At 39.5% G+C, this 25934-nt stretch overlaps 1 protein-coding gene across 2 annotated transcripts; it reads right to left on the bottom strand.

Moving 5' to 3' along the window:
* Window positions 1-6062: 6062 nt before the first annotated feature.
* LOC121740275 (putative thiamine transporter SLC35F3) lies at window positions 6063-24329 on the bottom strand. Of its 2 annotated transcripts, XM_042132931.1 has the most exons (10): window positions 23778-24329; window positions 23314-23490; window positions 22790-22955; window positions 18953-19131; window positions 17606-17734; window positions 12655-12841; window positions 10361-10450; window positions 9450-9579; window positions 7732-7754; window positions 6644-6731 (listed from the first exon to the last, which is right to left on the bottom strand). In XM_042132931.1, the coding sequence occupies exons 1-9, from the start codon at window positions 24084-24086 to the stop codon at window positions 7742-7744; spliced, it is 1380 nt and encodes a 459-aa protein (XP_041988865.1). In that variant the 5' UTR covers window positions 24087-24329; the 3' UTR covers window positions 6644-6731; window positions 7732-7741. The 2 variants fall into 2 exon arrangements, with proteins under 2 accessions (XP_041988864.1, XP_041988865.1); XM_042132930.1 differs by lacking the exon at window positions 7732-7754 and having other exon boundaries at window positions 6063-6731.
* Window positions 24330-25934: the final 1605 nt, after the last annotated feature.

Here is a 25934-nt window from a genome sequence, read left to right as displayed (position 1 = left end):
CCATCATATTATTTTCCCCATCACGGCGTACTCAATTTAAACTCCACTTCTACAAAATTGCGGGTGGTCTTCAACGGTTCATCCAAGACATCATCAGGTCTGAGTTTAAATGACGTGATGGAGCAAGGCCCGAATTTACAAGCCGACCTGCAGGCTCTTATCATATCTTGGCGCCAATATAGATTTGCGATGACATCTGATGTGGAGAAGATGTTCAGAAGAATCCTGGTCCAAGAGGCTCATCAAAATCTTCAATCGGTAGTCTGGAGAAGCTCATGTGATGCACCTCTTCAAAATTATAGACTCACAACTGTGACGTACGGGACGAAGGCAGCACCGTTCCTGGCAATGAGAACGTTGAAGCAGCTGGCTATGGACGATGCTGCGAAGTACCCCTTGGGTGCAATCGCGTTGAAAGATAGGTTTTATATGGATGACTATTTAGGAGGCTGTAATGATCTAGAAACGGCGAAGGAAGTGCAGAAGCAGTTGATAAGCATCTTACGCGGAGCTGGCATGAATCTACGCAAATGGTCAAGCAACGAGCCACAGCTTCTACAAGATTTACCATGCGACCAATTAAATAATCCGTACGAGTTTCGTTGCTCGGAATCCCGTAAAACGTTAGGCCTTAAGTGGAATCCATCATCAGATACGTTTACATATGATTATCAATTTGAATCGGAACCTAAATATCATACTAAACGGGAACTATTATCAGATATCTCTAAGTTATTTGACCCCATCGGTTGGATATCACCATTATCAATTAAGGCTAAGTTACTATTTCAAAAAGCATGGGTGACGGTGGAATCGTGGGATGAAAAGTTATCAAGTGATATCATTCAAGAGTGGACAGAATTACGAACAGATTTTAAAAATATCAAGAACATAAAAATCCCACGATGCATCGGTAACCTTCAATGTACGTATCAAATACATGGTTTCAGCGACGCATCAGCAAAAGCGTACGCTTGCACCGTATATTGTGTTGCAACAAATTATAAAGGCGAGCGCACATCACGGTTAATAACTGCTAAAACGAAATTAGCGCCTTTAAGCAAGAGCTTGTCGCTGCCTCGACTAGAATTATTAGGTGCACTACTTTTATCAAAGCTGATTCGGAAGGTGGAGAATACCCTGCCTAGCACGAATGTCAAAATATACGCATGGACGGATTCAATGATCGTGTTAGGGTGGATTCATGGCGATCAATCAAGATGGAAGCAATTTGTCGCAAACCGAGTTCAACAGATCAAGGAAATTGTACCATCGTCAAACTGGAACTATGGACCAACGGAAGGAAATCCGTCAGATTGTGCGACACGAGGAATATCAGTCAAGAAGTTGGCTGACCATCGTTTGTATTGGGAAGGCCCGGAATGGCTCACGTCCTTTGAACCTGACCAAATTCTTAGACCATCATACGCAGAACCTGATATTGAAGTTAAAAAGGTTTCTTACAGTGTGAACACAGCCTTACATTGCAATAAGGTTGACTTTATATTGGAATTGTTAAGTAATCACAGTTCTATAACTTTTATTGCGAAAACCGTGGCATGGGTTTTACGTTTCATCACTCGAAGTCGGAAACCGTCCGACACAGCAAAAACATTGTCACTCCTGGAAATGAACAATGCTTATAATATTATCATAAAAACTATTCAAGCTATAGATTTTAGCGAGGATTTATCATTTATCAAGGCAAAAGGGCATGTTCATCAAAATAGCAAATTATCAAGTTTGAATCCTTTTATCGACGAAAATGGACTATTGAGAGTTGGCGGTCGTTTGAAGAACTCACATATAAACTGGACCGCGAAGCATCCTATCATACTAAGTAACCATAGTAGATTTACTTCTCTTATCATTGATAAAGCACATATCACTACGTTACATGGTGGAGCCCGACTGACACTAGCTTATATCAGGAATAACTATTGGATTATTAGTGGAATATCTACAGTGAAGAGGGAATTGAGGCGATGTGTTAAGTGTCGTCGATTTAGTCAGTATAAATATCAACCAATTATGGCAGACTTACCGCAACCGAGAGTAGTTCCTTCTAGACCTTTCACTCATAGTGGCATCGACTTCACCGGGCATGTAGACCTAAAATTGAATAAAGGACGAGGCGTTCGAACCACCAAAGGCTACATTGCAGTTTTCATCTGCTTAGCAACGAAGGCAGTTCATCTAGAGTTAGTATCAGATTTAAGCACGCCATCATTTCTTGGTGCATTCCGGAGATTTTGTTCACGACGAGGGGTTCCATCCCACGTCTATAGTGACAACGGAACTAATTTTATAGGCGCCAACAAGCTTCTTAAAAAGGAGTATCAGGAGATTGCAGCTACCATCAATCAGGAATTTTTCGATAACATCACTGAGATGAAAGTAGAGTGGCATTTTAACGCTCCCTCTCACCCCCATGCTGGAGGTCTGTGGGAAGCGGCTGTAAAAAGCTTAAAGTTTCATATCAAGCGGGTCATCGGCGAGCAGAAACTCACGTACGAGGAGTTTACTACTGTTCTCCATCAAATAGAGGCTTGCCTCAACTCAAGGCCACTCTGCGCGCTCACTGAAAATCCAGAGGATCCTGTTTTAACTCCGGGACATTTTTTAATTGGCGGTCCCATCATCACCAGGCCTCAAACGGAACCTGAGTCTATGTGTTTATCAAAGAGATGGCAACTCGTTCAATCTATCAATAAGCAGTTTTGGAAGTGTTGGTCGTCTGATTATTTGCAGCAGCTACAGGTTAGATCTAAATGGAAGAAAGAAGGAAAGAATATCAAAATAGATGACATTGTATTAATTAAAGATGAAAACTTACCTCCTGGTAAATGGGCCATGGGCCGGGTGCTGGAACTTTACCCTGGAAGAGACGGACAGATCAGAGTTGTATCACTGAAAACAAAAAATAATATCATTAAGAGGCCAGTTATCAAATTAGTTCCATTACTGCCTGGAGAAGTAGAAGATCAAACACCAGCATCTATCAATCACGAGATACCTGCTCCAGAATCAAATAACACGAGGTCTCGGCGTCCTCGACGTATTAACTTTAAAAACTTTTTTATGACTGTTTTCATGTTTATGTCATTCCTTTTATCACCGAGCTTGCAACAAGTTCAGAAGGATTTTATGATCACGCCTGTAAACACAAATCAAAGCATTTATTTTGATAAAATCGCGGACCTTCAACATATAAGAGACGAATGGACTCTTATTATTTTTTATAACATGTCTACATATTGGCAAAGCTTCGAAACCATTAAAAAATATGTTGAGCACATAAAGGAGAATGGGTCTTCTCAAGATTATCAAGCTATTACCTTGCAACTGGAACACGAGCTTGATGAGATAGATCATTTTAATCAGCTGCTGAAAAATCAATTAAACAGAAGACAGAAGAGAGGGTTAATTAATGGAGTTGGTTACATTGCTAACTCCTTATTTGGTGTCCTAGATGAAAGGTTCGCCACGCAGTATCAGCAGGACATAGAGCATATTCAGCAAAATGAGAGTCATTTACAAACACTTTTACATAACCAAACTCTTGTCATAGAGGCCGAGTATAACATAGTGAAGAGGCACGAGGATGTCATGCAAAAGCAATTTTCTCTTATCGATAATCATATCAAGGATTTGGCTTCTGAAGTGTATCAAGTTAAGCAATATTCATCACGTTCCACTTATATCACTTTTTCGTCGTTAGTTGCTCATATCATCATTTCCAAAATTAGACGTATTCAGGATACTCTCATTGCCACTCTCACTGAAATTAATCAAGGTCATATCAGCACAAACTTTCTATCACCGGAGCAACTGCAAAATCAAATAAATATAATATCAGGTCGTTTGCAAAGGGAGCTCGTGCTACCGACGGACGGCTCAAATATCATTCAGCTTTATAAGCTACTGAGAGTTGCCGCGAGAGTCACAGACAAATATCTTATTGCTGAGGTCAAGATTCCTATACTAAACAACGAAATTTTTGAGCTCGACAAGATCATAAGTTTACCTAAGAAGAAAGATCAGAAGTACTATCAATTAACTATGAAATTTCCCTACATCGGGTTTAATATCAACAAGGATTCCCTTATCCTTTTATCAGAATCGGATCTTCAATCATGTCGGCATTTATCAAATGAGAAAGTTTTATGCTTTCTTAATAGCCCTGTTTATACTACGAAGATAAAACAATCAATTTGTGATGTCAACATCGTCGACGGCGATACTGACCTACCGCTATGCAAGTCGGAGCTATCGCGTTGCAAAGAGCGCTGGATAAAATTACACGCAGATAACGAATGGCTGTACATCTGTTGCGAACAATGCAGTGTCCGGCTGATTTGCCCAGCTGGGATTACGTCACAGGTACTGATAGGCAACGGAGTCATTCGCTTAGGTCCTATGTGCATTTTGAAGGGTGATGATTTTACAATTTATTCCCACAACTACTTTAGCAACCGATTAGATATCAATCAAAAGCTCGAAATACCCCAGTCCTCCGTCTTGAATAATATAATTAACACTTCCTCAATCGATATACCTAAGTTAGAAAACCATGAAGGTGAATTGGAAGTTTTAAAGACGCAGATATCAGAAATAAAGGAACAATCAGCTAATAGTATGGACTTTAGTGTGCACGATGTCCATCATTATGCTCTGGGATACATCATGGTCAGCTTGTTCATCATCATCGGCGGTGTCTTGGTGTTTCGCCGACTTCGACGGAGGCGCCAGCTGGCGGGCGGGGAGGCGTCCCGCGGCACGCGCGACACGGACGCCGCCCTTGCTGCCGCCCCCGCCCCTGCCGCTGGCGCGGGAGTCCAGCGCAGTATTAGTGTTAGTGATGTGAATGTGCTAAATAAAAAGGCAATTAGTGAAGTGTTCTCGAGTGTCCCGAATGTTCGAAATGTATCTGGTGAAATCAGACAATCAGTGCTAAGCCTCGATAAAAGCACTTCCCCTATGTTTAGTCATTCTGTTAGATTGAGTGAATTGAAAGACTAAAGCTATCATGCTTATATCATAACATAAATATTGTGTTTGCAAATAATTTACTCTTTTGTTTTTATATTCAACAATAATAATATAATTTTACCTATCACTTTTTATATCAATTTTACGTTTATGTAAAAAGTATTTTTACATTTTTAAAATATTATCTTCTATACAATTTTTATTACGTAGTTTATATCAACGTCGCCATCTTTCGGGGGGCGCAGGATGTACGGGTTGTTGCCAACCGTACATAATTAATATGCTTACACTTTAAGATTCAGTAATGTTGCGGATCATATTCATTTGTATTACGATTTACGTAAAATAAAGTCAGTCATCATTTATCCATCAAAGGGAGCGGTTTTATTTTATCATTCCCAATCGTTCTCCCTTAATTATCATTTATCTTTATCATACATCTTTAATATAATATTGGTTGTAAGGCAGGCTGCAGCAGTAGCCCCTACACTATTGGTTTAAAATTGTTGCCATAACATCTTAACTTATAAATATAATAAAATTATTTAACAATTAGGTACATCAAAGGAATATTTTATTTGGTATCTCAGCTTAAAGTAACGTGTAGTATTTAAATTAAATATAATCTAATAGACAACAACTTGTTACACTGGCAACATAGTCTAGTAACAACATAGGGCATCGCGTCATAGAGCGAAATATTTGATATAGCAAGTAAAAACTAAGAAAGGATAATCCACTCTTATTCAGTATTTGCAAATCATTTAAGCATTTTTATAAAAAAATGTCTGAGATTGGCCCTTAAATCTACAAACAACTTTAACTTGTCATTGCAGTACATTTCTCCTTTTCTTAGACATATTTATAGCTTAAAATGAGTAATTTGTGTATGTCAGTGTCTATCGTTTATTATATTGTACTTTAAAAAAATGGAGAAATATACTGCAAGACTAATACAGAACCTATGGAAAATATAAAACATCCTTTGCGTCACATACTGAGTCGCGCGTATCAAAGTTGACCTTACGCCCATGAAGCCTTTATACAGGCACAAAGTTCGTAATCATAAATATGACATTATGGCCGAAATGGTAACTAATTCGATAAAAATTGTAAGGCGAGTAGCGACAAAATCTCGCATTATTTAGCACTAGGCCAATAAAAGTAAATGTATCTCAGCATTAAGACATCCTACCATGAGGTATTTCACGATTGTGTTATCCAACGAGTTCGAATCCGACGTACACAAAGCGACATCTAGTGATAATGGCCACATAACACGACCTTGAAAATCCTCATCAAGCCATGATTGAGGTTAGCATTTGTAGCGACATAGCCACTGTTGAGGCACCACTATCGCTACAAACACTCGCTTCGCTTTTAAACCACGCATATTTGCACCACAGAGTAGCGACGCGTCACGCGACATTACGTCGTAGTACTGGAGTGCCGTGTCGCCTTCGCTGCCGCGTGCGGTTTAACTTTACTATAATATCATATACATTCTTGCTGTGACTCCCAGTGCAGTCTAACTTTGAGACAACTTTTAACGCGACACACGTACCTAATCCAAGCAAGCTCTATGCTCGTCTGTTGCATCCTCGGCGCGTACGCGAGGCGGTCACCTGACGCGGCCGGACGGCGAGCGGAGGTGCGAGCGTATGTACCCGGTGCGGTAGTCCACGGCGTCGCGGTTGCGGCCCGACGCGTCCGTACCGCGCTTGCGACTGCGGCTCCATCTGTGTTGGAATTGTATGTTATTGTCTGCTACTTATAACCACTAAGGAGCTGTTTCACCACTTGCTGATAAGTGCCGGATAGGCTTTCCACTACTTATCTGACAGATAGAGTATGGCGTATCTGTCAGATAAGTTGTGGATAGCCTATCCGACACTTATCAGAAAGAAGTGAAACAGGCCTTAAATAATGTAGAACGTTAAAGCGAGATGGAGTACTCTGTAGTCTCAAACTTATAATGGGCTTTCACAAATTCACAAGTCTTATCTTATCGATAAGAGCTATTATGCTGTAAACATTAGTCATTCCATCTTGCCTCATCGTCCTCTAAAACTGTATTAGTACATTACACTGACTGCATTTTATTCAAATTTTCAGCAGAAGCAGCATGTTGACTCAGTTTTAAGTAGCACACAGTAAGTTGAACTTGGAGTTAGGTCGATGTAATGGACGAATACCTTATTTTTATATAGAAACTGGGACTAATAACAACAACGAGACACTTCTTTAAAATTAAACCTATTTTACTGAATTCCATTGATTTCAGTCTAATAAATGTGTTCTAATTGACATTTTAAGACAAAATTTCTAAAGTCTAAAAACTAAAAACCTGATTTAACAGACAAATAAGTTATGTAACACAGAAAAGTTATTTAATAATACTAATATGAAATAATATTTAAACTATGGATCGCTCAAAAATTTTATGTATTTATTGCAATTTTAGATTTTTGCAATATGCGTACACAACAGCGTACTATACGCAAACTACGTATAGGCCTAGCGACGACTCACAACACTACAACATATTTTAAACATTGGCTATACCAAATTTGAAATGTTACAAATAAAACGGAATAGGTTTTAAAAATGTATTTTATTATAAAAAAACATGCTCCAAACTACATAGGTAAGTGCAATTATCTAAAGCTATAGTCTGACTACTAAAACACTAAAAAACAAAAACCATAAGCAAAGGTTATGTTATAACTAGCAACCTACCCTCGCTAGTTTAGTAACATATTCTTGGGCGGCCAGTAATAGTAAGCAAAATTAAAAAAGAAAAACAAAACGTTTAATTAATTACAGTGTTCGTTATATAGATTTATTGCAAACGAAAATTATACTTAAGGCCAGTGCATAACGATTCTACAAAGTGTTTTTCAGCGACAGTGCTTGCTGTTGCCTTCACACATACGCGATTCAAAGCGAGTGCGAAAGAGAGCAAGCACAGCCGCTAGACACAATATTTTGTCTATTTAATAATTTTAATTACAAGAATTGTTTGTAGGTATGTAAATAGCAAGCTTTTTTTCTTGATAAAATTTAATAATCATTATGCAGTAGCCCAAGTAGAGCATATAATAAAATTGTGTAAATATTGTGTGCTTCATAGCTGTGCGTGTGAACACATGCTAAGCCAATTCAAGCGCTGCTGCTGGTGACAGTTCTGTGCGCAACTGTAGCTAACTTCAGAGTGTCCCAGCAAATATGTTGCAAACTTCAGTTTATTACGTTATTTTTAAAACAAAGTGTAAATATGTACAATATTAAGTGACTTTACATTCGATTTCTTTATTGCAGATTCAATTACATTTCGTTTAGTAGGATTACGGTGATTACAGGGTTATGAAAAGTTAAAAATTCCTCTGAAATCAGCCATATTATGACAATTTATGTTTGATATTGAAGGTAGAAAGACAATCATTCCATATCTCGATGGTAGTAGTGAAACAAACACTTGTCTTTCCTTTAATATCAAATATTGTTTTTACTGTGTGTGATGTGTAGGCAGCTAGCAAGCCTTATTAAAAAAAAATTGTATGATAATCTTATACATTATTCCTGGGTCCATGTTTATATAATATACATTTCTGTATGTACTGCATTTCTTATTTCTTTTGAAATTAATACTTGTATTTATTATTTGTGTTTAAATATTTTTTTTAAATATTTGTGTTTGAATATTTTATTTGTGTTTAAAAAAAATTGTACTGATAGAAAAATAGAAACTTCCTGTGTGATTTAAGTACTTTTGCAATTTGCGCCCACGAAGGCCAACATATTGTGATTAATTTAAAAAAACTATCTTTCATAGTTTAATTTTGAACCATGTAGGTGAATTTTTACATTTCAAATTCCAGCTACATTTTATCGGAATGTATTTTTCGTCAATACGTTTCATGAGCTTCATGTCAAGGGTAGTCCACATAAAACTTTTAGCCTGCATGTAGGTCACAGATCCAACTTTAGTGGCATATTAAAACGGACAGACCACAATTTTACTACTTTTGTGTAAAATATGAAAATTTATGTATTGTCTGTAAAATGTAAGTTAACTAATAATACTTCAAATTTTTAAGGGTCCTTCTCAGCTCTTGATTTTGTGTCTTTCTGTCGTGTCACAAAAGTGCTTCTTTTACATACTATATGTGTGTAACTCATGACGGTGTCACATCGGCGCAGCGTCGACGCAGCGCAGATGTAACAACGCGTTTTTTTGTTGCGACAACGCAACGTTACAATTTCGCTTCTTATATTCCCCGCGTTCCATTTGATGTTAAAAACGATCAAAACGCTCAAAATGAGAGGCATTTTGAGCGTTTTGATCGTTTGCAACATCAAAATGGAACGCGGGGATTGTGTATAATACGATATTATGTTACATGTGTGTGCTACATTGGTGCTACATAATATGTAAGTGTGGAGTGTAGACTTACCGCAACAGCCGCATGATGTAGTCGGGCCAGTTGTCGGGGAACATGACGAGGAAGAAGCCGACGGCGATGAGCACGATGCCCGCCAGCTTCATGCCCTCGAACTCCACGCCGTACAGTACTACGTCCAGACCTGGAGTACCCGGTGGTAGAAACAAAAGATCACTAGTGGTATTTCTCCCCAAATTCGTGAGATAGGGTTGTTTTTCGAGTGTATTTTTTTATGAAATAAGGGGGGCAAACGAGCAAACGGGTCGCCTGATGTAAAGCAACTTCCGTCGCCCATGGACACTCGCAGCATCAGAAGAGCTGCAGGTGCGTTGCCGGCCTTTTAAGAGGAATAGGGTAATAGGTTAGGGATGGAAAGGGAAGGGAATAGGGGAGGGTAGGAAAGGGATTAGGGTAGGGGATTGGGCCTCCGGTAAACTCACTCACTCGGCGAAACACAGCGCAAGCGCTGTTTCACGCCGGTTTTCTGTGAGAACGTGGTATTTCTCCGGTCGAGCCGGCCCATTCGTGCCGAAGCATGGCCCTCTCCCAAATTTAACTCTAGGAGGGCTTAAGCGATTTGTCGGGTTTAAGCTTTAGAGGTATCATTGGATTAAATGGTCGTAAGAGTGACGCTCAAACATAGCTGTACAGGTTTTTTCTTTCTCTAAAAATGTCGTTAAAAATTCTGATAACATCTATTGGTTATAAATATCGAAGCTTTTTTGTAAAGTGTCTCTACTCACTAGAGAAAAGGCTGTTTTACATTCCTCTTAATCCAAGTATCGAGTGTGAGCCGAAAGTGCAAATGACCGGTGCCAATTTGAGTGGCAGTCAAAGTGGAGCAGACAATTAACACAACATTCTTGCAGATCCGTACACTCCTATTTTGGTCAAAGAGGATAAGCTTGTAAGATCGCAATCACCTGCGGACACGGGCACGGACATGATGAGGCCGAGCGACACGAAGATGTTGTACGTCATCAGGTTCCCGAACTGGAACATCACGTGGAACACTGGAACAACGTCACGCATATTATAATATCATCTATACAAATATAGACTGCTTATGGATTTGTCGCAACCATCTAATTGATATTTGCCAAACAACTCGACACTAGGCGTGTCGAGTTTCTTGGCAAATAGCTATTCGTGAGATCCACAACATAATGTGCTAGCGTCGCTAATACAGTGCAGCGATTAGCTGTACGAACTGATCAAGATAATATGTCTAGACTCTAGACCCTAGAGTATCATAAAATTCCCATAAAAAAACAGTTATTTAATTTTAAAGCGAATATTTTGTGAACAAGCTTTGGCGTACATGGTTGCCTGGTCAGTTCGAAAGATAAACTTTAACCAAAAACATATATATATTTAATTGTTTTTTTTTTTATTTAATCTGTCTTAGAATATTGTTGTTAACGAATTCGCCGCCATAAAAATTTTAAAAGAACCTTTCTTGCAATTCTGCCCCTCGACCTTAAATAGTTTGGTCACGTAAAATGACGAACAAAACTAATTTTCTCATAAATCGTAGTGCCAACACAAATATGGCAGGGCTGCTAATGATTTGTTTATTTTTTTAACAAAAGATCACAATATGAGGTTGAAGCACATTTATAACTTGTGTAAAGCACAACAGGCAAACGCTAGAAATGCAGAAGTGGGACATGAATAGGGTTGCCGTAAGTCTAGTAGAAGGCTTTTTAATCGTTTCTTATGAAAAAGCGTCATTTTTTTTAATTATTTACCCAAAAAGTTCCTTTGATTCAATTGTTGTGTAACGGCATTGCAACGAGCAGCGTCGAAGCTCCGACGTTTTTCATACTACACACAATAACTTTATTATTTATGCCATGATGCGTTGCATCGTCAGTCGCAATATTTTGAGGTGATGACGGACAGGAGAATATTATATAAAGAAGAGTGAATAACGCGTTACGTTTTCTTATATTGTGTTATCGCACGTTGACTCAACGCAAATGTGTTTGCATTATAATTTATACCGCTGCGATGACTCAACGCAATGGAACAATATAACTTTGCTCTTACAAGTTACATATGGAAGTGACACATTTATTCGACAAAACTATCGTTATTTAATAAAAAAAACTTAAATCCAATATAAAACTATTCGACAACCCTGTCGTGTAGCGCCACTTGACCCAGTTTAGGTGTTGCGCGACAGTCGCGATACATCTTTCAGGACATGTGCGAAACAACACAATTCACTTTGTTGAACGACTGACGTCTATTAAAAGCCGTATTTTTTTTTTATGAATAAGGAGGCAAACGAGCAAACGGTTCACCTGATGGAAAGCAACTTCCGTCGCCCATGGACACTCGCAGCATCAGAGTACTGCAGGTGCGTTGCCGGCCTTTTAAAAGGGAATACGGTAATAAGGGAGGGTAGGGATGGGAAGGAAAGGAAATAGGGGAGGGTAGGGAAAGGAATAGGGTAGGGGATTGGGCCTCCGGTAAACTCACTCACTCGGCAAAACACAGCGCAAGCGCTATTGCACGACGGTTTTCTGTGAGAACGTGGTATTTCTCCGGTCGAGCCGGCCCATTCGTGCCGAAGCATGGCTCTCCCACGTTTTCATGTAGGCCGTTTAGTGCCACTAATTTGTGTGCATCTAAACAGCTGGGTTTACACTTTACGTTTTACCGGATCTCAAGCTTGTATTGATAATAAGGCGAGATGCCTTATCAACCCGGATAATAACAGGAGTGTGTATGAACAAATTACAAAATGAACAAAAAGATGCATTTAAATCAAGTGCGCACGAGAAGAATAGCAGTCCGTGACACTACAATTTAACTGCAAAATTTCGAAACAAAACGTATCTTTCCGTGGGGGAAGTGTGGGATAATAATTACGTAACCATTTTACCTTTACTTAGTGAATAGCTTGCCAAAATCTCCACAAAATATTTCACTTCAGGTAAACTATATTTTTCCCATTGGAAACGCGACATTATGCCCTTCGGGTTGACGATATTTCCCCTAGCGGGTAGACAAACATTTTCCCAACGAGTCTTTTTTTCCCACTCACCGAGCATAGCCACGCTAGCCTGCAGCAGCGCCAGCCAGGGCATGTCAGCTGGCAGCATCTCCGTGCGCGTGAGCACCAGCGCCAGCCACACAGGGCCACAGCAGCGCCGCGTTCACGCCGCCCACCAGCGAGAAGAATAGCGCAATACTTCAGCTCACTCACCGAGCATAGCCACGCTGGCCTGCAGCAGCGCCAGCCAGGGCATGTCAGCTGGCAGCAGCTCCGTGCGCGTGAGCACTAGCGCCAGCCACACTGGCCACAGCAGCGCCGCGTTCACGCCGCCCACCAGCGAGAAGAATAACGCGCGCTGACCCGCGCTCACCTCGCCCATCACTTTGCGGAACAGCACCTGAGGATGAAAGAAATTGTTAAAATATTATTGATGACTGGCCCATTGGTTGCAAAATGATTCATCCCTGATAAATGCTGATTTCTCTCTCTCTTGCCTAATACACTTACAGAGTTTTGTAAGTATGATGTAAGAGAAAAGAAATTGGTCTTGAGACATCTGTAAAACCAAAATTTTACAACTTCGATCACGACAGATTTGAGGTCCAATCAACCAACGATCGTACCGCATCTTTGAGAATATTTTGCAAGGTGATGAGCAAGATTGTTATATGATGAAAATATGCTTCGAATCGATATTATGTAGACAAGTTACAGAAGTGAATATTTGAGTTATCAACAGTACCTACGAACCTAATTATTACGTTTTAAAAGATCGACAACATTGAATCGTAGCACCTAAGATGTTATCGCAATAAGCTTAAGCCCTGTTAGCACGCAGCGCGCTGGCCGCGACGAGTAAATCACGCGACTACAACATACTTTTGAGGGTTAACAATTAGAGTACATAGTGACTGGATTAGGGCAATAATACAAAGAGTTATCGGGTACTAGATGTTACCCGCAATTGTACCTAATAGGTAGAATAGTTTTTATCCCAAAAAATGTACAGGCACTACCTATGTCATTGTCCTTTCCCCGAAAGTTGGAACTAAAGTATTTCTTAATTTCATTAAAATCGGGCTTTTTCGGTTGCTTATAAAGCGAATAAAACTGAATTAAGTAGTTCAACTGAATAGAAAATGTATATCGCGTTGTACAAACTAGCGGATCGAGCAGCCATTTGGAAATTCTACCACAAACTTCGTAAGCCGATTAAATTCTGGACGAAGTTCGAAAGTCTATCCGCGCTGTTAAAGTCAAAACTTGAATACTAGGATTTTGAACGAGTTAAATAGCCAAAAGTCAGCCATTTTGCAGTTTTAAAGCTTATTGTGTCTTACGTTCGTATGTAAAAATCCTATAGGTACTCCGTCCGTCCGTATAGCGTTCCGGTGCGGGACGCATTCGACTATGACAAATTACCCTGTACTTACCAGCCCACCATCCACACTAATATTATAAATGAGATATCTGTCTGTTACTTATTTGCATCTAAAGCGTTGGACGTATTTAGATGGGCCATAGGGATGCTTTGAGATACGTTTTGTCACGTATGCTAGGGTCAAGGTTCAGCGCGATAAACTAATTTTGGCGCACCAAAGAAGCGAGAAAATAATTCCTCCGAGCTCGTGCGCAGATGTTTAAACATTTGTTAAGCTGTCGACGAGAAATACCTTGAAAGATTTAAAAATTTAAGGCCCGATTTCACCAACGTCTGTTAATGTTAAATGTCTTGTTAAAATCTTGTTAAATGTCAAGTCTTCTCTTTCATTCATATGAAAAACGAAAGAGGTAATGTGATACTAATTCGAGCATTAACTTTAACAGTCGTTGGTGAAATCGGGCCAAAACATTTTAATTGTACCAAAGTTAAACAATATTTTAAAATAAACGTCATTTAATGTCAGCTAGCCGCTACTTAGGGCCACGTAAATCAGTCACGCGAGCAGATCCGCGTGTCGCAGTTTTGCGTGTTCCATGAACATGAACAATCATTTCTTCGCCATAATAAACAGTGCACACGAAACGAGAAAACAAGCATCGCGATTAAACGCCGCTCATTACACAAAATAATCGCTTAAACTTAAGTTAGCAGAATCAAATTCTGCAAAAACAGGCTATTCACAACTTATCTGACATATAGCGTATCTGTCAGTAGTGCTAGCACGGCGACCAGCGGAAATGCGAAAGTATGGACAAACTGTGGAAATAAACCTAAGGCGCCGTTCCGATCTTTTTTCATTCCGAAAAATTCGATTAAAATGCCACTTTATGACAGACTATAGTCACAAACTGTAGAGATGAACTTAAGGTGCCGTTCCGATCTTTTTAAGTTCCGAATAATTCAATTAAAAAGCCACTTTATGACAGACTATAGTTCTAAAAATTCAAATAATATCCTACATTATGACATATACTATAGTGTGTCATAAAGTGGCATTTTAATTGAACTTTTCGGAACGAAAAAAGATCGGAACGTCACCATAGGTTTATTTCCACAGTTTGTCCATACTTTCGTATTTCCGCTGGTCACCGTGCTAGCACTACAGATAAGTTGTAGATAGCCTATCCGGAACTTATCAGGAAGTGGTGAAACAGGCCCTAAGACATCTTCGATCTAGTTAACATCCAGTCAAACCGCATATTGAGTGTTGTCCAATCAGAATGCTTTTGATTCTTTAAGAGAATACCCTTTCGTTATTGTAACGAGATATCATCGAAGTTGGATTAAAATTACAGAATCGAGTAATGTTTTTGTTTATTCTAGCGAATAAAAATTGACTGTTCAAGAACGACAATATTTTTGCTTTTCACCCACCGCTGCCACCAAATTTGTACTAAATTACAATATAATTTATCCAGCAAATTGTTATGCCCAGTACCCAGAGTAACATTTCAAATGATCACATTTTATTATTAGACCTTTAGGAATGCGTACAATTAACAATAAAATTATCAAACCATCTGATTACACACACCTGTTATGAACACAAGAGCTCTCATAAAAAGCCAAAATTCGTTTCACATCGATTGATAAAGAAAACATCGTATAATCTGGTCGCAGACAAACAAACCGTAAATAGAAGAGATCGATACATCGTTTACGAATGTCGCTTCCCACTTCCCGATAAGTGCTCGACGTCGGTATTCAGAATGTCTATAAAAGGCAGGGTTCACACGCCATCGAAATTAATAAAAAGTTTAAGCAGGGGTTCGTGAGCTTTTGGCGGAGAGGGTAGCTCTTAGTTACATGAACAATATCTTTCTCGAAATAAAAGACACATAGTACCTAACGAGCTTTTGCCCGCAGCTTCGCTCGCGTTAAAAAGTATTATTACATACAAACTTTCATCCCCTATTTGAACCCCTTGGGGTTGGAATTTATCAAAATCCTTTCTTAGCGGATGCCTACGTCATAACATCTACCTGCATGCCAAATTTCAGCCCGATCCGTCCAGTGGCTGTGCGTTGATAGATCACTATGTCAATCAGTCAGTCACCTTTGAGTTTTATATATATAGATTATCTAGATTTCATGTCTCCTGTAACCCTCTTTGTATCAAGGGTTAAGAAATAAGTTGCCTAGAGTATAAATTTTAATAAACTTCACGGAGCTAATACTAAGAGGAGGTGTTGTAATCAAGTTTCCTTATGAAAGACGCGTGACAATTTGCGGGGTGAGGGGGTGTCAAGCTCCGCCCACTTCTCAATATTTCATCTATCGGCTAAAAGCCAAACTACTAGCTTAGGTCGATGTTGATGTTACTACGTAGTTTAACTGTCTTACACTAGATGTCATTTTGTCTTGAATATTTATAAGTAATATCATAATAAAAGCTATATAATCACGGTTTTAGCTATTAAATGTGTTTAAGACTAAGTGTATAACGGTTTTCAGTATTCAAGTATGATGATTGTAATAAACTTATGCAAAATTATACGCATTTACGTCTGTATTATCTTTCAAAGGTTTGGCCACCTAGTGTCAAGTAGTATAATTAACGCTGAAAGCTGAAATGTTCTAGAACTTTTATATTTAAATTACATTTAAAATTATATCCAAATGAATTGTGATGGTATTTATATTATCAGAACGTCTGTCTGAGTGTTTTCGACATTGTAAAACACAATACTTCATCCTTTCCTTGTTAAATACGCAGAAAACACCAATTTATTGGGAGTCTCGTTACGTGTGCACCTGACAAACGCTAAAAGTGTACTGACTTAAGCCCCGCCCACAATGATGACGTCAGGGCCTGTAGACAAGTGGCAAAGCGCTAACGCTAACGCTAACGCAAGCGCTACAAAATGTATGCGATTTGACATAAGTCATCGCTTCGCTAGCGAATACTAATGTCAAATCCATACATTTTGTAGCGCTAGCGTTAGCGTTAGCGTAAGCGTTTTGCTACTTGTCTACGGGGGCGGGACCTAGTTGAAAATCACAGTGCACAGTTGCTTAGGCCAGCTCCTCTTTGTATGAGCTCCGTGATAAACTTATAGGAGCAGCCCTAACTACTAATGACGGAATTCGCCTGCACATAAAAGTATAATTGAATTTGTCAACTTGCCCATTTATATTTCAATCGATCATATACAATTACTTCTTTTCTTATAATACTAGCATGAGGAACGTTACAATGTCATGACTTGTTAGCATAACATTATACGAGTACATAATATACCCGGGACCCGGGTATTTTGACAAAAGTTTAAACTTTAACCAATTCTTTAATAGATAATTACTTATCTATTCAAGAGCATTATTTATTGGTTGACGGGTTTTTAATCTTTACCAATCATAAACACTGGTGAACTTACAAAATTCTCTCAAAAATCTTTGGAAACATAGCTAAGATATAAATCAATCTACAACACTCTTTTTGGCGCAGGATCGCGATAGTTCCGATGAACTTTGCCCCGCGCTGTGTAGTACTACTAAAGTCCAAATTGTGAATCTTCGACGAAAACTTTGTATACAATTTTAAAATGTGTATGAAATTCTGTGCCTCGTTATTTTGATCATCCCTTTAGCTGATCGCACATTTGTCATGCAGTGCTGACGCCTGACAAATGTGCGATGGCCGATCGCCTTTAGAGGGACAAAGCCAACAAACAACAAATAAGCGAAAAAGACGATGTTGCTGTGTCTATCACTGACCTTGAATATAGCGAAGCCGGCGGCGGCGCAGGCGGCGAGCACGACGCCGCCGAGCGTGGAGCTGCCTGTGATGCCGTCCATGTACGCCAGTAGCGCGATGCCAGTGTCGCAGAGGATCGCCGCCACGATCTATACATAGATGTTTTCAAGATCAATGCCAAATTAAAAAGTAATTTAAGATAAATGAATATAATGGTTGGAAACTACTTAACTCTTAGGTGACTCTTAGACTGGCTATAGAGTATAGACGGACCGCAAATTGCAGTCGGGACCGACTGCTCTAGAGGTCGCGTTGAAATTAGCACCGACCGCTCAAGAACTGCTCGAGCGGTCCGTGTATTGCGGATATGAATTTAGTATGGAAACTGCAGATCGCCGTGCGGTGACCGCATCTTGCAGTCGGTTTCGACTGCGAGACGCCGTCCATCTATGGCCAGCCTTAGGAATCTTACATAATATTACAATCTACATTATGCCACGGGTTGTGGAACTAACTGGGGGAAAATAGCCAAGGGTCACCGGATAAATGACCCTCAATCTACGTTATTACTATGTAGGTACATATTTTGTTTCGACATAGGTGTAGTGACTATTACTATTCGTAATCCCTTCCAAAAATCTCCATTCAGTCTGAAACTGTAACTACAACATGCAACGTGAATATCAAAGTAATATTCTAGTCTGTGAAATCTGAATTAGGCTATAGTTTGACAAAATCAAATAATTCATCTCTTTCATCCAACACAAAAGCATAATGATCGCTTCGGATTGGAAATGGCACAAAACTAGGCAAATGAACCACTTGCGGCTTGGTGTTGTTTGAAAGTTCCGTAATCGATCGAGTGATATCAGGGTGTGCCCATCGCCTAATAAGTGGGTACGGTCAAGTCGCCCCTATCATTACTTGTCACTCTTGCCATTATCGCAGAAAGCAATTTGTTCTTTGAACGTGAGCTGTGACTGATTTGATTTTAGAGGTTTGATTCTATGCTATCTGGCAATAAAATTGTTATGGTTGTAGAGATTTTTACAGTTGACCAAAGTCGATCGTGGAAATCGATTGTAGCAAATGCCTTTTAACTGGTACACTTTCAGTCGAACATCTTTAGTCGCCGATATAAATGCTAGATTATTATCCTTTTTACGCATATCCAGACATAAGCCCCGATTTGGGACTTATTTTATCTTTGGCAATGAGACTTGTTCCTATGATGTTATTTCACCTATTCGAATTGGCAATTGCTATTTTAAAAGTTCGTCCTGTCTGGTCCCATGTCAACTCTGTGTTATTTGACGCTAATGACTATTGACTCCATGTTAACCGACGCTAAGGACTATTTCACTTACCCTGACACCCACGAACTGCTCGTGCAATATGACCCAGGACAGCAGGTAGACGCACGACACGTTGGTGGCGAAGAGAGCGAGCACGTCCGTCGCCAGCAGGATCTTTAGCGAGTACGTGTACATGTACACCGTCGTCACCCACAGCAGGCAGAACAGACCGCAGCGGCTGAGGAAGCGCGCTGCGGGAGGTAGAGGTGATTAGCCTATTTTCTGAGGATAAGGCTGCGTTTCCACCACCAGAGATGTGTTACGAGGAATGTGTTTTCGAGAACCAATAGAATCGCTTCATTGACGTGACCTCGCTCAGCGTAGCGATTCTAGTGGATCTTAAAAACACATTCCTCGCAAGTCGCAACACATAAGCTGCGTTGCGACGAACGTGTTTTACAAGAACCAATAGAATCGTTGCGCTGAACGTGGTCAGGCATATGAAGCGTTTCTATTGGTTCTTAAAAACACATTCCTCGCAACGCAGCTTAGCTCAGCTCCGGTGGAAACGCAGCCTTACGGGCATATTAAACGAGGAACATTATAAAATTTATGAATAGGAACTGTGGGCGCTGCAATGTCATGATTTTCATTTCTCATTTGATAACTTATGAATTCGTTGTCATATGACATATGGGATAAGTGGAGAGCGCACATTGTGACGAAGCGCAAAGGAGCGTGCTGCATTTATCACAGGAACCTTTTTTTCCAGAATCTGCAGCGATAGTCAGAAAAAATCGGCCAAGTGCAAGTCGGACTCGCGCACGAAGGGTTCCGTACCGTTATTGAGCGAAAGTTTGCAAAAAATTGTGTTTTTTGTATAGGAGCTCCCCTTAAATATTTATTTTATTTTAATTTTATTATTAATTATTAAAGGACAAATATAATTAATAATATTGTGAGTATTTCATGTGCCTAGCTGCTACCATTATTGTTTACGAGCAAAAGAAGCAAAAAAAAATCACGTTTGTTGTATGAGAGCCCCCCTTAAATACATATTTATTTTTTGTTTTTAGTATTTGTTGTTATAGCGGCAACAGAAATACACAATCTGTGAAAATTTCAGAAGTCTAGCTATAGCGGTTCTTGAGTTACATCCTGGAGACAGACGGACAGACATCGAAGTCTCAGTAATAGGGTCCCATTTTTACCCTTTGGGTACGGAACCCTAAAAATTAAGGAAAATGCGGAGAGCCAGCTGCGCCACGTCAACAACTGTACACTCAATCAAATCGAGTACACATTTTGACGAGGAAGTACTTTTTTGCGGGTAGGCAACCATGGGCGTCCCCGGTAGGGGCGGGGGGGGGGGGGCACCTGCCCCCCTGGAAGATAAAATAAACGTCAATTTTCCTGGCAAGTGGAAATTAAAAACGTGTTACCTAGTTTTGGAAACAATAGTACATTACGCACCTAGGGCAGGAAAATAAGAAATGTCTCATATCACAATATGTGATCTGTCTGAGGCTTTCTTATTTACTGCCCAGTGCCCATGGTGCGTTTACTATTTTTCTCATCGACGGAGGTGGAAAACGATTTTCATTTGCTTTGCCTATTACTATTTGACCCTAAATTCAATATTCAATAGATGCCTTGTGGTATGCAATTACAGCCCGTAGAAGTTGAAAATCGATATGCCAGACCTGAGACCAGATCTATAAACGAACTTCCTATTGAATCTATGAACCGTTATTTACATCGCAAAAGTTTTATCGCTCGTCATGAATAAAAGATGATTCGAAATTTATGCCGATCCTCTGCAGGTTACCCGTTTTATATCGGACGTTCAAAGGACGTTTAGGTGCATTTTTTATCGTAAGTAATATTTACAGAGTCACACGCAGTCAAATGGCAAAACCAAGTTCAGCCTTAGTAGGTCAAGCCTAATAACATGATCAAAATAATATCATCAATATACATAATATAAAACAAAGTCGTTTTTTTGTCTGTTCCTATGTACATTGTAAACTTACTGTATCTTTAAAATATAACGGAGTTTTCTTTAATGATTTAACCAGAAAGACAAAGGCTACTTTTTAATGCGAAAAGTTGCGAGTTGCGTTCCGTCCTTAAAATCGTCACCTCTAAAAAGCCTCTGGTTACCTCAATCACTCGACGAAAACGACACAAGCGCTGTTTCACGCCGGTTTTCTGTGAGGCCGTGGTATCAATCCGGTCGAGCCGGCCGATTCGAGCCGAATGTGCCCCTTTTTTATTTACAATTTTTACAAATTAGTTGACGAGCGAAATATTTTCAAAGCTTATTAGTTATTACGGCTGGCTATTATAAATACGTGAGAATCTACGAATAATAAAAATTAGGGAAAAGCAACTTCCATACTTCAACTGTTTTGAATTTGGTTCCTTTTTGCACACTAAAATATGACAATAGCAACGAAACACCACTCAAATTTACGAATTAAAGCCGTTGACACTAATTGTCACTATATTTACACAAAATTTTGAGACGTGGGAGAGCCATGCTTCGGCTTAAAATCGTCACCTCTAAAAAGCCTCTGGTTACCTCAATCACTCGACGAAAACGACACAAGCGCTGTTTCACGCCGGTTTTCTGTGAGGCCGTGGTATCAATCCGGTCGAGCCGGCCGATTCGAGCCGAATGTGCCCCTTTTTTATTTACAATTTTTACAAATTAGTTGACGAGCGAAATATTTTCAAAGCTTATTAGTTATTACGGCTGGCTATTATAAATACGTGAGAATCTACGAATAATAAAAATTAGGGAAAAGCAACTTCCATACTTCAACTGTTTTGAATTTGGTTCCTTTTTGCACACTAAAATATGACAATAGCAACGAAACACCACTCAAATTTACGAATTAAAGCCGTTGACACTAATTGTCACTATATTTACACAAAATTTTGAGACGTGGGAGAGCCATGCTTCGGCACGAATGGGCCGGCTCGACCGGAGAAATACCACGTTCTCACAGAAAACCGGCGTGAAACAGCACTTGCGCTGTGTTTCGTCGAGTGAGTGAGTTTACCGGAGGCCCAATCCCCTACCCTATTCCCTTCCCTACCCTCCCTTATTCCGTTAAAAGGCCGGCAACGCACTTGCAGCTCTTCTGATGCTGCAAAGTGTCCATGGGCGACGGACGTTGCTTTCCATCAGGTGACTCGTTTGCTCGTTTGCCCCCTTATTTCATAAAAATAAAAAAAAATAAAAAAGAAATTGTGTACCGAATACATTCATAACGTATGCATGTATTCAAGTCACATTTTGTAGACTCGAGGACAATTTTTTTGACACAGTTACGCTTGTTGTTATTATTTGTAGGTGAGAATTATTAAAATGTTGTTCCCAAGCCATTGTAATTTGAGATAATTATAGTATCATTATTGTCACATGTGTTTGGAAAGGTTAATGACTGATACATGGGGTATTTTTACATAAAACTTACTCCCACTTCTTTTGGTAAGCTGCCATGAATTTATTATGCATGCTCTTATGAATATGGCATACATTACAAGGCATAAAATAAGTAATAACAAAATCATAAATTCGTCTTTCAGATTATCTCCAAATAAGGCTATACTAAACATGCAAACATTAAAGCTATTGTTTCTTGAATGTGTTTTTTCTTTTTAACCGACTTCCAAAAAACGAGGAGGTTATATGTTCGGCTATGGATATTATAATTTTTTTGTATGTTCAACAATTACTCGTCCGTTTTCACTGATAACTGTCTGCTCTGCTCAAAAACTTTGACCGATAACATCAATCTTATATTTTGTACAGATCACAACAGTTGTTGGCGTCACTACTGAGGTGAAGGCGGAAGGCCTATATGAGTTGTAGTCTATAGTACAAGAAAATATACTCACCAAAAGTGAATCCCTTGTCTTTAAAATCAGTGAAGGCATCACAAGCGATAGCATTTGCAGACTTACACTTGTTGTGTATCAACATGACAATTATGTACAGAGGGTAGAACAATATAAGCCAGTTTGTACAAAACCATGCTGTGAAGAATGGTGCATTGTATTGATACTGAAACAAAACATGCAATGTTAATATAATCTGATTTAGAATTATTGATTTTGTTGTGGATAATTGTCACTTCCTATTCATATTACAGCTTGGGTAAATATGTACTGTACAAGATGAAACCCAAAAGTTCCCATAGCAACAGAGGGGTGAATGTTAAGAATGTAAAACAATTGTATGACATTGCCAAAGTCTGTATCAAATTGATGGTATTTTATTTTGATTGTGTTTTTCCTATTTGATAATAACTTATTTTGTTTGTCTCATCATAATTAGTATCTTAATCAGTCACACTCACTTAACATCAGGAAATAGTAGCACAATTTCTATTGTTAAAAAAGTATAAGCTTTATTTACTTACATGTGTATGCATTTTTGTGGTGAAATTATTACTAATGGAAGATTCTGTGCTGTCCGTGACAAAGGTATCCAGCGCTGATCTGGAGGTGTACTTCTGCAGGTACATGTACTTGATGGACTGAGTGACCGTCACCCAGGAGGCGACAATAGTAGTTGTAACACACAGCCCATAGTAAATCTAAAATAAAGTAAACCTTTTTAAAATGGCCTACTAAGTTTGAATGAGATCTTGTTAGTATAGAGAAAGGTAAATCTACAACTGAAAATATCAGTTGTAGATTTAACTTTCTCCTAGAGACTTGTGTTTCAGAGTTATTACTTAGTAGTTAGTACTTACTTATATTGTTTATCTAATAATCTAATAAATAAATAATAAAATACAAACTGAAAAGGAATATTGAAAGAAAAAAAATGCAATTATAAAATAACACACTTAGGTTGTGGCAAACCGGAAAATATTCCCACCTTCTTAGCCCCTCTAGAGCAGCACGATCGAGGACATTTCTTGTCGCGGCGGTCCTCATCCTGGCTGCTGGTGGCGGACTCGCTGTACGCCTGCTGCAGCGAGGGCTGGGTGGTCAGCGGCGGCGCTGACGACACCGACGTCTGCGGCGTCAACGAAGCCCTGGGGCTGCGCGACGTCGGCGGACCGTTAGGGCGCTCCCGCTCCACGTCCACCTGCTCGCTCTCCACCTCATCCGTCGTTATGATGACCGACGGAGTACGAACTCGCTTCGGATTGAAAATCGTCGGCACGTCTCCATCTCTTGCCATATTTTCATTTCACTCGTGCAACATCCTAATAATTGTAATCACTGAAGCAGATTCAAGATCAAATTTAATTTACAACGCATCTACAAGGAGCTCCCTTCTCTTTGTAGTGTTCGGAAACGCTAACGTTAATAACTTGCATTTCTATAGTAAAGCATATCTTCACATTATAACTATTAGAAATCACCACGAAGCCCGAGTCTGCAAATAAATAATCCTATATAATTTTTCCGAACATTTGCCCATTTTCCGATACTTTTGACAAATGACATGACAAATGACGTTTCGTTTATGAGATTTGTCATTTGATGTTGTTTTTTTTATTTCCCACAAACAATAAGCAAAGACAAATCACTTAATTCCAAAAACATTAATTGTTTATTTTTACCGTTTTTTACTGTTAAAAAAAAGGGATGACACTACGATGTTTGCCACTTTTTATTTTCCCGCCTGTCATGACTTTCTTGACAGACTATACTAGTTATCGTTAGGCTAGCCGCACACGCAATAATATTGTCAATAATGCACATATTGGCAATAATATTGACTGTGTGCTACCCGTATTGTGATATTGTTCAATATTATTGCGGGATTTCCAGATATTTTGATTTCACCTCGGCAATATCGGGGGGAAGCAGGGGTATTGTCAATAATATTGACGTTTGCGGGCGCGCGGCAATATTCTAGTTGAGGAAACGCTTTCAAGGCAGACGGTCGCTCATGTTTTGCTCAAGATGGAAGAAGACGATAATAAATTTCTTAAAGTAAGGTGATACTAAAGATAATAGTTTTTCGAAGCTGCTGTCTCTCATTCTCATGTAATTTTTAAAGTCTTTTTCTTCCGTATGGTTTAATTCATTAATTAGAATTAAATGGCTTTTTTTTTCACCCACTCTTTAATCCATCGTTTCCTTTTTGAATACCCTTTTTTGTTACTTAAAATTAATGCAATAACTAACGCAAGAACTTTTTTCTTCCTATCCATTGTATCGTATACACACGAAACAAGCTGTTGAGTGACTGAGTCAAGTTCTACCACGAAATATTGACAATACTATTGCATAGTGTGCGGGACCAAATACTGAACAGTTATTGAAGTCAATCTTGCAATCACAATATTATTGCGTGTGTGCGGCTAGCCTTAAAAAAATAACAATATCAGGCTATTGTACTACCAAGTACCATGACGGCCCAGCCGCACCTGCGTCTATCATCCGAAGCTTCGTGCTATGAGACGATACTATTGGACGATACACGCAGATCGTCCAATGGTATCGTTTTTAGCGCGAAGCACTACGCATATGCGGCCGCGGCATTATGGTATCGTTTTTAGCGCGAAGCACTACGCAATGCCGCGGCCGCATATATGCGTAGTACGCATATATGCGGCCGCGGCATAGTAAAATTATGAAAAATAAGCGTACGTAACGTTATTTTTTCTGTTAATCGGTAACGTCATGAAGCCCTGGTTAAAGTGGTTAATGCCTCACGGCCCGGCCGCACCTGCGTCTAAGTAAGCACTACGCATATGCGGCCGCGGCATCAGACAAAGCGCAGACAGGCGCGATATTATCGGTCGATAATTACGCGCGAAATCCGCGCGATATCTGTTTTCAGTACATTTTGTACTATGAGAATGGTACTATGCTGCGATAATGACGGTGTTTTACCTGTAAATAAAACACATATTAAATACTTACCTTACTTGAAGCTTACTGATATGAGATGGCGCTAGCGTGCTCGTCGCTTGACCTCGTCTTGTCTCTTTCCTTCTCGTACCCCCTCGCTCGCACAGCTATCTTGAGAACCCCACCATGGCGACGCCACATGAAGTGGCCTAATTTTAATTTC

Source organism: Aricia agestis, chromosome 3 (genome assembly GCF_905147365.1).
Source record: "Aricia agestis chromosome 3, ilAriAges1.1, whole genome shotgun sequence".
NCBI lineage: Eukaryota > Metazoa > Arthropoda > Insecta > Lepidoptera > Lycaenidae > Aricia > Aricia agestis.
Note: the sequence above shows the minus strand (reverse complement) of the source record. Positions and strands in the feature narration are given on the sequence as shown.